The 17,693-nt window shown below is 35.0% G+C and overlaps 1 protein-coding gene across 12 annotated transcripts in view; it reads right to left on the bottom strand.

Moving 5' to 3' along the window:
* LOC116090262 (ankyrin repeat domain-containing protein 36C-like) overlaps positions 1–17,693 on the bottom strand; it is a 145,980-nt gene that overhangs the window by 21,303 nt on the left and 106,984 nt on the right. For 11 of the 12 annotated variants that reach the window (XM_031370501.1, XM_031370504.1, XM_031370503.1 and 8 more), the window contains 8 exons: positions 15,321–15,391; positions 13,390–13,462; positions 12,448–12,524; positions 10,918–11,123; positions 7,147–7,180; positions 6,694–6,832; positions 1,443–1,656; positions 417–588 (listed from right to left, as the gene is read on the bottom strand). In XM_031370501.1, coding sequence (XP_031226361.1) covers positions 417–588; positions 1,443–1,656; positions 6,694–6,832; positions 7,147–7,180; positions 10,918–11,123; positions 12,448–12,524; positions 13,390–13,462; positions 15,321–15,391 — 986 coding nt within the window. The remainder of the gene's footprint in view (positions 1–416; positions 589–1,442; positions 1,657–6,693; positions 6,833–7,146; positions 7,181–10,917; positions 11,124–12,447; positions 12,525–13,389; positions 13,463–15,320; positions 15,392–17,693) is intronic. The other variant, XM_031370505.1, reaches the window with a different exon arrangement.

Raw genomic sequence — 17,693 nt, 5'->3', positions numbered from 1 at the left:
ATGAGCTAGTCAAGGAACAAACCTAGCTTATGGCTTAGGCATTTATTCATAAATAATTATAAGCCTCTGAGTTGTTTATTCGGGAAATAGGGTTTGGGTAGGGGAGACCCCGCGGTTATACAGGGAACAAAATTAAACTGATACAATGCACTTTTATGCCACAATTCAATGTTTCTGCTCCAAAATGGCCTGCATGCACAGTAGAGTCTACATGACAGGATCTGGCTTAATGGTAAACTAGACACCTCAAGTTTGTGGGAGCACAGGCTTACAATATTAGTACAATACTGAGAATTCCAAGTTGCGTGTTTCTCTGCTATGTTCTTATCCTTAAGGACTCTAAACTGAGTATTGATTATAAGTCACATTGTTTAAACAGATGTAGAAATAGGACCTTTTTTAATCAGTAAGTCTACCTTATTTATATCATCTCTGAGATGCTGCAACTCTGTATCTTGTGCTCTAAGGCGCAGTTCAAGTTGTTGCTTTTCCCTTTTGTATTGTTGTTCCTTTTCAGTTAATTGTTTCTTCATTTTTTCATAGCAACCATCAGCATTTCTTTGTTGCACTTCTTGTTTTTCAGGCGATCTGCAAATTGAACATGCAGATGTTAAAATTTCATTTTGGTAAAGAGTAAGTTCATTTTATTATTGCACAGTATTTTATATTATGAGCTTTTCCTTTATCGTGTCATCCCTGCTTTTGCAATTCAATCTCTAAAAAGCATATATGGAGTAGAAGCGCTGTATCCAGTCTCTGTTACTAGCAATTCTGTGGCTATAGAAAAGGATCTTTTTTAAATTATTCAGAAAAGTGAAAAGTTGAAAATTGCACACATTTTTGTTGCTGCTGCTAAATTATTGCCTTTTAAAAAGTACTAATAATGAGTTATTAGAATTAACAGAAAAATGAAGCTCCTCATTGCTGCTTTGGAGAAAAATGGTCTGGAAAAATCACTCCTTGCTTCTTCAAAGGTACCATGTGGTATACAAATGAAAATCTCTCTCTTTCTCTTTCTCTCTCTCTCTCTCTCTCTCTCTCTCTCTCTCTCACACACACACACACACACACACACACACACACACATGAGAGAGAGAGAGAGAGAGAGGGAGGGAGAAGAGGAGGGAGAGGGAGAGGGAGAGAGAGAGGGAATGAGGTAAGACAAGATGAAATAAGTTAAAGGTTGACAATAGGAAAGGAAGATGTGAAAATACTCATTTGCAAAGGACATGATCCTATACTCCAGTGCAATTCTAAGATTAAAATACCAACCCTCAACTCATTCAACCAACAAATAGGCTAATGAACTTAATGGACATTTCTCAAAATGGGAAACATGGAAGAAGTCCATAAGGTAATGCAGCGCTGGACTATTTTCCGAAAAACTCTCTGTAGTCTGCCCCAGCTGCTCATTCATGCCTCTGCAGTGCGAGCAACCATACCCCACATCAATGAGATCTAGTTGCTGCTCTTCATTTTTGCATTTGAGCTGCAGTTTTGCTTTTTCTCTTTCTCGTGGCTTCTTCATCACTTTGCCACCTTGGTTTCTCATGTTCTTACTTTTCTTGATAAGTAGTTCTGAGAAACGTTGGTTACTTTCTACTATCATTTTATATGAACGAATTGCATCCTGGATTTCCTGTGGTTTTCCAGAATCTGCATCAAGAGAGAGTGGGTAGTAATTAAACACATGGACACTTTCTGTACACACAGGGTTGTATCTTTTTATATTCTGTCATTCATGGTAAAAGACTGCAAACTGAGTGCCTATAGTTTGGAGTGCATTATACTAAGATTTTTTTTGGTTTTTGAATTAACTGCTTTTATTTAACTTAAATCTGGTAAAGAAGAAAAAATAAAATGACAATTACAAATATAGATATATGCCAAAGTAGAGTCCTAGGGTTCCACGTAATATTTTTTTTTCTACTGTATACAGAAAGATTTTCCATAAGAAGAGACTGCCCTACTAGGAATCGAAAGGATGAATAGTAAACATCTGATCAGAAGGTGAAGAACATCCTAGCCAATCTAGACAGTGGGCTGGGACTTTGCTGCAATTCCTTTCTAGGCAAGAAGGAAAAAATAGACTGATCTGTGATACTATTACATGTAAACATAAAACACTACAAAGAATGTAAGAGCTGGCAGATGAGGAACAGGCCTGGGACATGATATGCCCATTGCAGTCAGTAAACTCACAGCAGGTGTGGTTATCTGCAGAGACTTGTACAAGACTGAGCTAGGTAGCATTCTATCAGGGATGGCGAAGAAGTCATATGTGCCCCATTGTTTTCTGAGGAGCTCCTGGCAGTTAGTGGTTGCTGGAAGAAGGGAGGGACTATTTTTTCTGCAAGGGTAGAGCCACTAGAGCATTGCCCTGTGCTGCAGTAAGCAACCCTACCTCCATAGCTCACTCAAGCAAACCAAATTAAAATGTAGTAGGTATTATAAAAAGGAACATAGAAAGAAAACTTGCTGGGGAAAAAGAATCCCGAGAAAATGGGAGGGTCATAAAGGAGGATAGAAGAAGGTGAGCAACATCAAAATACATTACACACATGCAAAAAATAGTCCAAGAATAAATAAAAATATTGAAAAAGTGAAAATTAATATGTACCAAATAAATGATGAGATGGTGTGCTTAGGCAGGAGAATACTTATCTCTGATAAGTAAATACGTCTTCCCTGCTAATGTCTAGGTTCCCTGGCATGAGAGGTTATTAAGGCTAATACATAAGAAAAAAAAAAAAAGAACTGGCGCAGGTCAAACAGCATAATTGCTCATAGAAGAGTGAAACTCCATCTTCATCTCTCATCCTGCACAACATTCAACTCCAAATGAATCAGAGATTCAACTCAACATAAGATCCGACACTCCGAATCAGATGCAGGTGAAAGTGGGGGCTATGCTTGAGCTTATTGGCATAGGAAAGAAACTTCTGAACAGGAGCCTGATAGCTCAGGAGTTAAAACCCAAAATTGGTAAGTAGGATCTAATAGAACTAAAAAGTTTCTGTACAGCAAAGAACACTATCACTTCAGCAGAGGGTGCTTACAGAAAGAGAAAAATTACTAACCAGGGAGATATATATGATTAGTACCTAGAATGTACAAAGAAAAACAACAAAAAAAAAAATCAAGAGAACAACCCAAGTGTAAAATAGGACATGGGGCTGGGGAGATAGCTCAGTGGTTATGACATGGGTTGCTCTTTCAAGGGTCCCAGGTTTGAGTCCCAGCACCCATATAGCAGCTAACAACCATCTGTGACTCCAGTTCCAGGACACCAGTCACTTTTTATGACTATGTATACATATAGGACACAGATACATAGGCAAGAAGGACACTGACACACATAAAATAAAAGTTTAATAAAAATGAGTTCTCAAAAGATGAAATACAGAAGACCAGTAAACATTTTTAAGTGTTTAACATAATTAGCCATCAGGGAAGTACAAGGTAAAACTAGATTTCATCTTACTTCACTTAGAATGGCAATAATAATAATAATAATAATATAATAATAATAATAGTAATAGTAATACTGGCTTGAATGTGGGTGAAGTGAACATTTATTTACTCCTGGGATGAATACAAGTTTGTATAGCCACTATCGAAATCAGTGTGGAAGTTCCTCAAAAAATTAAAAGTAGAGCTCCCACATAATTCAGCTGTGCCATACTATATATCATATACCATATATCATAATAGTATATCCTACTATAGAGATAAAGCATCAACAATGCTCATTGATGTTTTATTCACAGCAGCTAGGAAATGGAAGCAACCAAGACGCCCATCAATTAACTAATGGGTAATCAAAATGAGGTAAATGGAATGTTATTCAACTATTAAGAAAAACAAAACCATGTAATTCATAGGCCAATAGAAGAAGTTGGAAATAATTGTTCTTGAGTGAGGTAACCCAGGCTTACAAATACCACTTGTTTTCTCCAACTTGTGAATATGGTTTTAAATTTTCAAATATATGTGTATCAATTTGCAGTGCCCAAAGAAGTCAGGAAATTATGGAAGAGCCATTGAGGTAGAGAGGCCTTTAAGGTTGGCAGAGAGGAAGTGGAAGTATGAAGATTTAAAGAGGATTAATAAAAGAGGAAAAGTTAAATTGGGATGGTGAGAGGTAGGTCAGGGTAGAGGGGGTAATACAGGTAGCTAATGAAAACACTATAGACATTATTAAAACTTCCTATGAAAGTATTTGCTACTGTAGAAGCCTACACACACACACACACACACACACACAGAGAGAGAGTTAAATGTGTTCCTCTTTAACAGAATAACTGTATCCCTACTAGATAGATGCTGCAGGTTAATAAATATAAAGAAGTTCAGCATTACAAATTGAGTAACTTTTTTTTTTGAATTGTTGGTCAGTGAAGTCCCATAGACCACAAAACATTACAAGTTATTGCCAATGCTATGGTTGTCCTGCAGTATTTGACAGTAAAATCCTTTGCTGAAAACACCTTGAAGTTGAGTCATAGAGCATGGAGGAACTAAGTTCTTACTGGCTGGAAGATTAATACATACTGGTTAGCCTTCATGGTTCTGGAAGGTACTATGCTTTTTTCCATAGGAGAAAAGTAATCTTACTCATCTGTGAATCCTGACAGCTAAACCTGGCCTAGGAAGATATGCCCAGTGGAGTAATAGTTACATGAACACTGTAGGAGCAACGAAGCACTCTCTGATTGGATTTAAGCCTTATCCTGCTGCTGCATTTTCTCTGTCCAATCACATTAGGGCAGTGACAGGCGTGTGATTGGACAGGAATAAGAGGTGGAGCTAAACTTGGAGAAAATAAAAGGTCAGGAGCAGGAGGAGAGAGGAAATCATCATGGAGTGAGAGGATGATGGAGAGTCAGATCTCGAGTGGTTATACAACCAAGCAAAGGTTTTTACAGAATAGATTAATTGGGTTAGAATATTGTCTTTATTATTTGGTTCTGAAATTATTGTATTGGCATCTTGTAAATTGTGATTTTACTATTATATAAACCTGATTGGATATTAAGGCCTTAAGAGTCACGCTTTACTTATCTGGTCTTAGGTGCTATCTAGATGAATGATTGTGGGGGTGTGTAAAGAGTTGCATGTGAGTGAGATGTTTTTAATAGCTGGGAGAGAATAATAAGAGCCCGCCAGGACTTTGTGATGCCGGCCAATACTGGCTCAAGAACGTGGCCCGGCGGGAAAATTTGTGGGGTGGATTCATTTTTTAAATATTCCCGCAACATTATCCCACAAGATGAAACTCACATCTGGTACCATTTCTTGACTAAGAACCTGCAGCTAGAAATTCAGAGGCCTTAGGGGTGAGCCTACTACTACTCTGCTAACTGAACATAGAATTAAATCTATTCATAAAGGAGGGTGACCCCATGGGAAGTCCAGCAGTCTCAACTAACCAGAACCCCTGAGATCTCTCAGACACTGAGCCACCAACCAGGCAGCATACACTAGCTGGTAGGAGGCCCCTGATACATATACAGCAGAGGACTGCCTGGTCTGGCCTCAGTAGAGAAGAGGTACCTAACTCTCAAGAGACTTGTGGCCCTAGGGAATGGAGAGACCTGGCAGGGGGTGTGGTGGGTTGGAGACATCCTCTTGGGAGACAGGAGAGGAGGAATGGGATGAGGAACTGTCAGAGGGTGGACCCGGAGGGGGATAATGACTAGATTGTAAAAAAAAATAGTAGTAATAATAATAATAATAATAAAGAAATTATCATTATACCTATAGATTTATGTGTTTCTCAATTCTTCCTGTTTTGGACAAAATTATAATATGGCTGAGCAAAAAACAGTACAGAAATAAGCTGAAAAAAATGTGTTAACTGATTTATTGTGGCTATAGACTAATCAGCTATAGACAAGATGTAGCAATTTTTAAAAAATGTTTTGTTATTTTTGTTTGTTTTGAAGTTTGTTTTGTTCATATGAGACAGAATTTCTCTGTGTATCCCTGGATGCCTGGCACTCACTCTGTAAACCAGGCTGGCCTCAAACTCAAGAGACTCACTTGTCTCAGCCTCCTGAATGATGGAGTTAAAAGCTTGTGCCCAGCACTGCCCAGCAAAATGTGGTGATTGTTAATAAACAATCAATTTTCTCACTGCAGAGATAGAAATTGAAGAGAACATCAGAAGAAGAGAATGCTCATACTCACAGAATATTAAAATTTATATTATGAAACAGAGATATGTCTGAAAATGATTATAAAGTAGTATAGCTTTTCCAAAGCCATGATGAAATTTTTAACAGGATGAGAAAAAAAAAAGTTAGAATTCAGGAGGACTAGAAATAGCCTAGGTAATCTCATGGAGCAGTGTTGAAGCTGACTTACATAAAGCTACAGAGCCATGCTAACAAGGTCAGCAAGGCCCCAGCACAGCAGGAGGACACACTAGCAAGAATACCAAGTGGTTCCCGATGGACCCAACCTCCTACAGACTTGCTGCTTCCAACAGTTTCCAAAACTATGACTTAGTGAAGTGCTAACCTCTTCAAAAAAATATGCAGGGGAAACAGTATGTTAGCCTGCATCCCTACATCTCACACCACACCAAAAATATAAACAGACAAAAGTCCTCATGGACAGGCCAAATTCTAACTTTGAAGATTACCTCAGCATTATACTAAAAGGCTTACACTTATGCAGTGGCCTTACCTTTATACTTCATTTGAAGTTGGTCAACTATCATCAATATATTGTCATAATCAGGAAAATCATAATCATAATCCTCATAATCCTCAGAGAGTGACTCTGACAACTGATGGTCATCCATAGCATCCATATACTTTAGAGGCTGTAAAATAAAAACTATAATATTGGAAAGTCCTCAATACTTATACTACATGGTAAATGTACCAATATCTCACCTATTCATCATTTTATGATTACAATATCTTATAGATATGAAAGAATCTGATCTGTCAAGGATTATCAATGGCTAGTCTGTGTCACTATTTGAAATTTTCAATATAAATTTCACCAGATAATAAAAAGTTCTAGACTTTTTCATTTTAGTTTCTATCATGTATTTATTTTACCCATATTTCATAATATATAATTTCATTTGTAAATTATTTTGAATGAGATACTGTTTTAAATTTACAATACCTTATTCTTTTTGCGGGATGTTTTCTTATTCAGCCTACGAAGAAGACAAAAGTTTCTGCTCAATATTTAGATATGAAAAGGACAGATAATATTGAAAACCATTATATTTATAGAAAACAAGAATATTTGTTATTTCTCCTACTCAAAAATTCATAAATTTATTTCAAGTGTGACAGACTACAAGCGAGATTCAGTAAAATAGAAAGTAACATTAAAAAACACATTTATTACTAAAACTATACAGATAATTACATTCTGAGCAAACTTTCTGAGAACAAATGCAATAAGAAAATACAATATTACTAGTTTCATTTTATGAAAAGAAATATGTTGACTTTCATTATTATTATTTTCTATAAAAATAAATCTTTATGGATGTTAACCCTAATTGAAAAATAATATGTAAGTCTCCAAAGAAGGGAAACGCTCTTGCAGTGAACATAGGCTTTCGCTTGGTTGGGACTTTCACTACCATCTAAATTCCGTTTAATGATTTATATGAGGGAAATGACAGTATTTTATAAATGGAAGGAGTAGGCTAAGAAGGACCAGAGCCCTTGGCTAAGTGCATATAGAATGCCAGTGGCAGACTCAATTCAAAGCCAAGAGTGGTGGCTACAGCTTTCTTATTACTTTGTGAACATTGTATTTGTCTTCAAATATTTTAGTTCAAATGATGATAGGAAGATTTAAACTATTATTATATTTCTGGTTATAAGTATTTTTCCTAATTACAAATATTTTTTAAAAAAATGTAAAAACTAGATATACAGGCAGTTTTAGAAATCTACATTCAATAAAGAAATAGCTTACTTGTCTAAAGACGTTTCTCAACTAGTGAATTTATCTATTCAAATATCTACACATGCAGTAAACAAATTCTTATGGAGTGTATGATTCATGCCAATTAAACTGTTAATAAAAGCAAATAAAGCTTTCATACTTTAGAACTTTATAATCTAAAGGCAATGACCCATGCTGCATTATTTTGTATTAAACAGCTAAAAGTCCTTAATTTTTTTCTGCAGAAAATACACAGCTATTTGATTGATATAGCTAATATTTTTCAGTGCCCTATAAAATAATAGATACATAGCTGTGGTAGGCATGGCAACATAACAAATAAGTTATTAAGATGTATTTGCTATGGCTCATGCATCCAGATATTTTTATTATATAAGTATTTTTAAAAATAGCTCATGGTAGTTTTAATTTTAGATAATCATTTTAATGTACAGTTATATTGGATTATTGCATTTCTGAGCTACTCAGAATGAATAACTAGTTGCCAGGAAATATTGAGTAAACAGCATCTTTAAGGACTCTTACTCTGCTATCACTCCCTAAAGGTAGCATATGGAATCTTCTAAGCTTTGGATATGAAGATCTAAGGAAGCTTAGTAAAACTGCTGTCTCAACTGGGTGCTTTGCAGCAGCATGGAAACATGGTCTAAAATTTTTCTTTAATCAGCTTTAGAAGTGAAAAAGAAGCTGTAGAGGCTGGAGAGATGGCTCATCACTTAAGAACACATAATGCTATTATAAATAAGGCTGCTATGAACATAGTGGAGCATGTGTCCTTATTACATGTCGGAGCATCTTCTGGGTATTTTCCCAAGAGTGGTATTGCTGGGTCTTCAGGTAGATCTATTTCCAATTTTCTGAGGAACCTTCAGATTGATTTCCAGAATGGCTGTACTAGTTTACAATCCCACCAGCAATGGAGGAGTGTTCCTCTTTCTCTACATCCTCTCCAACATGTGTCACCTGAGGTTTTGATCTTAGCCATTCTGATTGGTGTAAGGTGGAATATCTCAGGGTCGTTTTGATTTGCATTTCTCTGATCACTAAGGACTTTGAACATTTCTCTAGGTGCTTCTCAGCCATTCATGAGATTCCTCTGTTGTGAATTCTTGGTTTAGTTCTATGCCCCATTTTTTGATTGGGTTATTTGTTTTTTTTTTTTGTTTTGTTTTGTTTTGTTTTGTTTTGTTTTGTTTTGGTGGTTAGCTTCTTGAGTTCTTTATATATTTTGGATTAGCCCCTTATCAGATGTGGGGTTAGTGAAGATTTTTCCCAATCTGTGGGTTGCTGATTTGTTTTATTGACCATGTCCTTTGCCTTACAGAAGCTTTCCAGCTGCCTGAGGTATCCTTTATCAATTCTTGATCTTAGAGTGTGAGCCACTGGAGTTCTGTTTAGGAAATTTTCCCCTGTGCCAATGAGTTCAAGGCTCTTTCTACTTCCTCTTCTATTAGATTGAGTATATCTGGTTTTATGTTGAGGTCCTAGATCTATTTGGACTTGAACTTTGTGCAAGGTGACAAATATGGGTCTATTTTCATTTTTTTACATACAGACAGCCAGTTAGACCAACATCATTTATTGAAGATGCTTCCTTTTTTCCATTGTATATTTTTGGCTGCTTTGTCAAAGGTCAGTGTGCTTAAGTGTATGGTTTTATTTCTGGGTCTTCAGTTCTATTCCATTGATCAACCTGTCTGCCTCTATACCAGTACCATGGAGCTTTTATCACTATTGGTCTGTAGTAGAGCTTGAGGTCAGGGATGGTGATTCCCCCAGCCATTCTTTTATTGTTAAGAATTGTTTTCACTATTCTGTGTTTTTTGCCTTTCCAAATGAATTTGAGAATTGCTTTTTCCATGTCTTTGAAGGATTTTGATGGGGATTGCATTGAATCTGTAGATTGCCTTTGGCAGGATGGCCATTTTGTTAATTTTTTGTTAGTTCTGCCGATCCATGAACATGGAAGATCTCTTCATTTTCTGAGATCTTCTTCAATTTCTTTCTTCAGAGACTTGATGTTCTTGTCCTACAGATCTTTCACTTGTTTGGGTAAAGTTACCCCAAGATATTTTATATTATTTGTGGCTATTGTGAAGGGAGTTGTTCCCATAATTTCTTTCTCAGCCTGTTTATCATTTGTATAAAGGAAGGCTAATGATTTATTTGAGTTAATTTTATATCCAGTTACCTTGCTGAAGTTGGTTATCAGCTGGAGAAGTTATCTAGTGCCAATAAAGACTAAAATATTTACTATCTGGTTGTTTACAGAAAAACTGCCCTCTTGTGGTTTGTTTAGTGCATTGTGCGAGTTTCTTCTGTTATTCCTGTGATAAAAGTACCCAACAGAGAATACTTTGGGAAAGAAAGGATTAGGGCTGATCAAAGGCTCATAGCAGCTCATGTTCTCCTCTTTATTCAGTCTAGAACTCTAGTCCATTGAGCAGTGTTGCCCACAGTAATGGTGGCTTCACCTCAGGTAATTAATGTACATAATCATTCTCAAACAGACACTTAGGTGTTGTTTCTTAGTTATTATGCAGACATCCTGTCAAGGTAACAATATAACTATGAGTACCCCATCCCTTGTCAACCTGACACCCAAACATGTGACTGTTAAATTAGTGTCTTTGTTGCAATATCAACCAAAGATTTAATTGTGAAAGTTAAACTGTGGATAAAGGATAAAGAAACAGGGATACCTGCTAAAAATTTATTCATCAAAAAGTATTTGTCAACTCTAGTTAACAATACTGCACCAGAAATTACAGCTCTGCCATTATCCTTCAAATATACCAGTTGTCAGTATAATGAAAAACAATGGTATCTCTTATTTTTTGATGTCAGTGCAAGGCTTAACATTCCTAGTAAAAGCATAAGATTAATTAAGCATGAACACTGGGCCAAATGAGAATTAGATACTTCGGACAATAACAATGATACACTATTAAATATTACCTCACTTACCCAATATGCTTTTTTTTTGTAACAGGAAATTGATGGTTACGAGCCTTCCCACAATGCATTTGTTGGATGACTCCATTTCTTATGTCAGTACCCGAAATAGCAGCTGTGTTATCACCATCACCACCAGCAGCAGCAGTGTTGCAATAAGATGGCTTTTCCACTGTGTCCATCTTGCTGCTGAGTCCTGTCTTCCTTTTTTGCTTAATCTACAATGAAAGCTTGCTGCTAAGAATACTGACAGTTTTTAATAAAATTGTTTTCTTTTACTTTGTTACTTAACCCAGTTCCATTTTCATAATTTCAATGAACAAGACCTGCTTCCTTGTGTAGTCCAGTATTGTCACTACAGTATTTGTCACCTCATAGTTTTCTTTTTCAATCACTGTTTGCTATCTAAAATGATCACTGCAAGACTCATCTTTGTAGAAAGACACACATGTCCCCTCTGTCCCCTTTTATTTTCACCAGCAAGATTTCCCATTAAAGTGTTGATTTAGAGAATGTGATGTTGTATGGCTCTTGTAACAAGTGATTGTCTTAATGTAAGTTTACATTTTATTCAGTATATGTCTTAGAAGAGAGATAGAAAGCCAAAGATGATTCAGGCATAAAGTACATGTTAACATTCATGCACATTCTCCTCTAATGAATGTGTGATCAGCTGCATAACATTTTCCATTTTAATTGTTCTTGTTTGACCAACAGTTTCTCAGTTATGCTTGAGGATGGGCTGGAAGTGCAGATATCACATCTGTCATAATTCTTACCTGGTTCCTCAGAGATTTTCTTTTGGAAAGATGTAATTATGAACATTAATTTGATTTGATTCTTAAGTTCATTGTTAAGGTAATTTTTTGAAAAACCAAATTTACAATTAATTTAAAATAAAATTAATTCAGCCTTTGAGTAATTATGGACATGAAAAAATTAGGAAACTAATTGAAATTCATCTTCTAAGCTCCATCCTCTATTTTATCTACTCCCCAAACACTGACAAGCACTTCAAACTAAAAAGAAATTTAAGTCAGAATTAAAACATGGGCAGTGATCTTAACTCTTTACAAATTTGGAATGAACTTAATTCATTTTGTGAAATTTACCAAAATCAAATTAAATGGCCTTAGTAATATGTGAAAATTTCTTTCATCAAAAAAAAGTCTATACAATGTCTTAAGTAGTGAGCATTTACTGTGAATTTAAGCCATGTATCCAAAATTCTGTAAATAGAGAGTAAGCAAATCTTAAACTATTTAGGAACCTGTCATAGGACAATTGATTGCATTATGAGACTGTTTTGAAAATACCTTTTTCTCATTGTGATGTGGCTCAGAACTTGACACTCACCTTTATTTAATCTGTCTTTAATCTGTCTTTAAGAATGCTTTAAAAATCATAATGAGCTAGAACACTTTAAAATGTAAAGCAAATTGTGACTAATTATATACATCCCCAATAGTGTCATATGACATGTACTTTTATTTCCTTAACTACATTGTAGAACAATAAAAACTGCAGTTGACATTTACATACCAATGTCCTCAATTTTTCCATATTCTCCTGTCTTCTTTTTACTTTTGTTGTTGTCATGACTCCTCTGTGTGGTTTTGCTGATAAAAGCACATATTTAATTAAAGCAACTTTTAAGACATTGTAGATGAAATGAAAGACATAAATATTAATTCAGATGTTTAAACTTATTAAAATGAAACCTAAGATTTCAAACTGATAATGAATATATTCAATTGCCCTAAATCATAACATGAAGATTTAATTCCATAGGGAATAGTTTTAATTACATAATAAATGTCAGTGTGTCCATAAATGTCCATATCTAATCACTTAGAGAGGTTCTAATTTGTTTCAGGTTATATAAACCCTGATCTATAAAATACTATCTTGAGAAGCAAACCATTACTGCACATTAACATTTATTCACATAGGAGTCACCAGTGAGGTTTTTAGTTACCTTATAAAAATCAAACAGGCTTGCATATTGAAGTGCTATCATGCTCAATGTTTTCCCAACAAAGGAGAGGAAAAGAGGAATGTAAATCAGTGCTGTGCTGACTTGATAAGGGTAAACATGCAATCATTGTATCTCTTCCATCTTTCCAGGACTCCGCATTTCATTTTCTAAAGAATTCCATCATTTTCCTCTATACAAACCTTTTATGATTTCTTTATATTCCTGTGCTCAGCAACATTTTTAATCATTCATTTCCCTGTTATTCTATACTTTATTATGCCCTACCACTCCTCAGATATTACAATACCCTATAATCTATTGAGCAATTCAGCAGCTTTAATGTCACACTCAGTTTCAACTTTCACAGAAACTGAGTTAGACATCAACCCCATTAGCACTAAACTTCTACATGACACATGGGTAAAATCTTTGTTTGGTAGAATATACTCATCCTCCTGATTTACTTGACTATTCCTCCCAAGGACTACATACAATATATGTCTTACCTTTCGTTTTTGTGGTTGCTTTGCTTTCTATTCTATGATCTTTAGTCACACCTAAGTGACTCACACTTTTCTTCTGTGGGAAAGGTTCAAAGACAGTCTGTTAAATTAGCATAAAAATGAGTTGAACAAAACATTCTGCTCTTTTTTAGTAGCTGAATAGCTCATTCCGAAGGACTAAGACTGGAAAACAAAGGAAGAGTGTATTGAATGTATCTGATCTGAGAGCCCCAGGCATGCTTTCTAAGTCAAGTCTAACTTCCATATTAACATGGCAACTATAAATAAAAATTTCATATTTGAAGCATTTTAAAAGAAATGATGTCAAGAAAATGGTAAGATGTAAGGGTATGCTTAACATTATTTGTTAAAAATGTAAAATGAAGTTTATAATATGCTTGCAGAAATACTAATTTTCACTTAAGAAAATGAAGCCAAAGTATATTTTTTATTGTTTTTCCCCCAATTACAATTATTACTCCATCTATGAAATTCCTGCCTAAATCTTAGCATCTTTAAAATGAATTCAGGCAGTTAAGAAAGCATTCCACTAATCCAATGTGGAGATTTGGAGAAGTATAGTATTATGACCAGGAAAACTAAGAAAAAACATATATCACCTTATGTACTTATAGTAAAGTAATTTTACCATCTTAGTGCTATAATAAAAATGACAAGTAAAATTATAATATCATATACAATATCTAAACTAAACAAAAATCCATAGAATACAAATTTCATAGATGGAGAATCTGATTTTTGCCCTGACCTGCAGGACTTAAAACAATGGGGTTCTCGAGAAGAGGGACCATCAATGACAAAATTGGGATCAGGAGACGCAAAGGAATGAGACAAGACAAAATTCTGATCAAGTCTCAATCTACTCTAGGGAAACAAGGGGCTTTTAAAGCTGTAGAACACAAAGGTATTTGCCCAGGTGCAAGGCTCAAACCAGTAATATTGCTTGGTTACACATTAGCATAAATGGAATGTCCACATTGTAAAATGTCTGGAAAGGAGTGTCTTCATTGTGAAAAGTCTGGAAAGGAATGTCCTTATTTTAAAGGTAAGCCCCCTATCATAAAATGCCCCTAGTCAATTGCAGGAATGAAAGCAAGATAGTGGAAGAAACAAGAGTGTTAGTTAATAGAAAATGGAGATTGAGATGCCAAGGGCTTGTGGGCCCCAACAGATTTTAACAAGGTTGATATGGGACAGATATTTCAACATGGTCTCAGTTCACAACACAGACTTTCCTTTGCTATTGTGCAAAGTCTGTTCAATGTATTTAACACATATCTAATATGTGCAGGTGAAACCCAAAGAGCTCTTTGTGTTTAGAATCATTTGATGATGTTTTCGAACATCTAGTCAATAAATGTCATCTACTTATGGGAACAACAAACAGATCCTATTAAATAAAGCATTGTAACTTGTCATTCAGGAAAGCACTTCATAATACAGAACTCGTGTTCCTTCCTCCCCAAAATGAGGAGATTCTGAAGCTTGAAAGTTGAAGCTTATTTTGGCTAGGTCAATGGGTGAGAGTGTCAACAAATTAAAATCATTTCAATGGCAGACATTGCTTTGAAGGAAGAAGATGATATGAGGAAAGTAAAAAGTTGGCTTATCTACTCACTCAAGAGATTGCATTTTAATATTAATTAGCTAGTATGTTTGTAAGTTTATACCTGATAACTAACAATAAATTGTCAGAAAATATTTGGAAACAAGAGAAAGATGATGTTCAGTTTTGAATACATAGAGACGTTCAGTTTATTCTAAGAAATATGAGGTGGTAAATTATTTTAACTACAAATTATGACCAGTTATTCTATATGATAACCTGACATATAATTTGTGTTACCTATGTTCTCTTGTTGAACAAACAAAATGCTATCAAGTGAATAGCATCAATTTAAATATTTACATACCAGTGTCTGAACAAACCCATGTGTATCATTTCTTCTTTGTTCTTCTGTTAATGCTGCCTCTTTGCATAAATCTGTTGGTAAATTCATATATTTATGTAACATTAACTATGAATCAATGTCAGTTCAAAGCTTATGTAGAAACAAATGGATATGTCTAAACAGTAATAACAAATGTTGTATTTTTATCTCTACAAGTAATGCTTTAAAGAGCACCTAATCTGTAGAAGATTTAATATTTTATGATATACTTATAACCAAACAAAATATTAATATATCCCTTAGATAGATAGTAAGTTATATAAGTTTCAAAGAACTTGGTGATTTTAAAGATTCAAAACTCAACATAAATAAATTACCTTAAATACAAAGTTTTAAAACACCACTGAAATATTCAAATTCACAGTGCACTATTCTTTATATCATAAAAATATCAATATTGTGCATTTTCCAAACCAAATGGCATATGCATGAAATTCTCAAAAACTAAAACATTAATAGAAACTTATTTTATCCTTCTGATATAAACAAAAATCTACTACATTGCGCCATTACTGACACCCTGGTTCATGTCCGTTGAAGACAAGCCAGCTATGGGATGTCTTCATTGGTCAGCTGTACATTTCTAGAAAAAAAACAGGCATTTCCAGTCTGGAGATTCTCTATAGCACTCACTGTTTTCCTAAAATGTATTAATATTTCAAATGCAAATAAATTTGCAAATGTAGAACCTTTGCTATTGGATTGGTAGGGATGCAATTCCTTATCTCACTCAATAATGATATGTTGAAAACACGCTAACTGCTGGAGCCTGGCATTATATACTATCAGTGAGAGGGTCATAGATGAATTTCTAATAATTCTGGACTGTGAGTTTAATTTCATAGAAGGGTGAAAACATAAAAACAAGAAATATAGGTAGAAATAGGTGGAAGGAAGAATTACTCAAATGAGTTGGTGTGTGTTGCCACAGGTTTGAGACTTTATTATAGAAAACGAAACATAAGAAAAGGTCAAGAGTTCAGTCAAGTTCTGATTGTCAACATATGATAAATGGCTTTTAGCTACTCATCATAAAGATTTTAAGTGTACTGTAGTCATGCTTGCATTAAATGTAAATCAATAAAATGTGGGCCAAGAAAAACTGATAGTTTAGGATACCAACAAATAATAGAGGATGATTTTATTTAGATGAAAGTTCAAAACAAATGATGCATGCATGATATAAGGAATGCTTCCAGAATATTCATGAGCTTGGAGCCAATTCAGTATAATGTGAATGGTTAGTAAGTTAATGTACAAGCCTAGAATACAGGACCCTATACCCTGCTTATTATATTTTAAAAAATACAAGCCAAAATATGGCTCAAAATAAAGTAAACAATATAATAAAATTCTCTGAGCTTAGTGATGTGTTTTACAAGCTCTGTATTAACACAATTATTTCAGGAACTTAATTTCAATGCCCACCTTCTAAAGTTCTAGGAGTTTGGGATGTAGAAATAGGCCAGCTGGGTATATAAGAATCATTTGTAAAACACAAATATTGTATGGAAAGGCCCTGTTTATAATGCTCAAACAGAAAGAGTAGCAAGTGGAGGAGAAAGAAGAGGAATGGAGCAGATCAAGAGGATAAATTGGGGAAAACAAAAACCTATATGCAGCAGAAGGGGGGAGTGATGGGGAAGAAGAGTTCAGCGATTCTATAGGCAAGTGATTTGGATCGATGTTTTACAGTCTCATCTATAGCAATAGTTTATAATCTTACTCTAAATACACAGAGAAAGGATGATTTTTTTTTTTTTTTTAGCAAGGATCATGTTTCAGATGTTTCAGATTATTTCACAATATATTTTATTTTATTTTAAATTCTTTTTCTTTTTTTTTTTGGCTTTTTCCAGACAGGGTTTCTCTGTGTAGCTCTGAAGACCAGGCTGGCCTCGAACTCAGAAATCTGCCTGCCTCTGCCTCCCAAGTGCTGGGGATGAAGGCATGTGCCATCACCGCCCGGATTATTTTAAATTTTTATATTTTGTCATCTTACCTGCTGTGATGAACCCTATTCTGTACATTCCAGCTGCTAAAGTCAATAGGAAACTAAGTAGAATAAATGTTGAATAAAGACAACCACTGTCACAAGCTGGAGACCTTGACAAGACACTGGAGCCTACAGGAGACATTTCACATTCAAGACACACTCCTTAAAGTTCCTGTTATTTGGTGGACTCCACTATTGTCCCATCATTCATTGTTACTTCACTTGTATATTTCATTATGCATAACAACCATGAAGATGTTGCCATACCGTATGTTAGGTCAGTCAGGTCAGTATCCAAGTCTACTTGCAGATATGTGCACTCTGATTAAAATACACAT

The sequence above is a fragment of the Mastomys coucha genome, unplaced genomic scaffold, assembly GCF_008632895.1.
Source record: "Mastomys coucha isolate ucsf_1 unplaced genomic scaffold, UCSF_Mcou_1 pScaffold15, whole genome shotgun sequence".
In the NCBI taxonomy this organism is placed as follows: Eukaryota; Metazoa; Chordata; class Mammalia; order Rodentia; family Muridae; genus Mastomys; species Mastomys coucha.
Note: the sequence above shows the minus strand (reverse complement) of the source record. Positions and strands in the feature narration are given on the sequence as shown.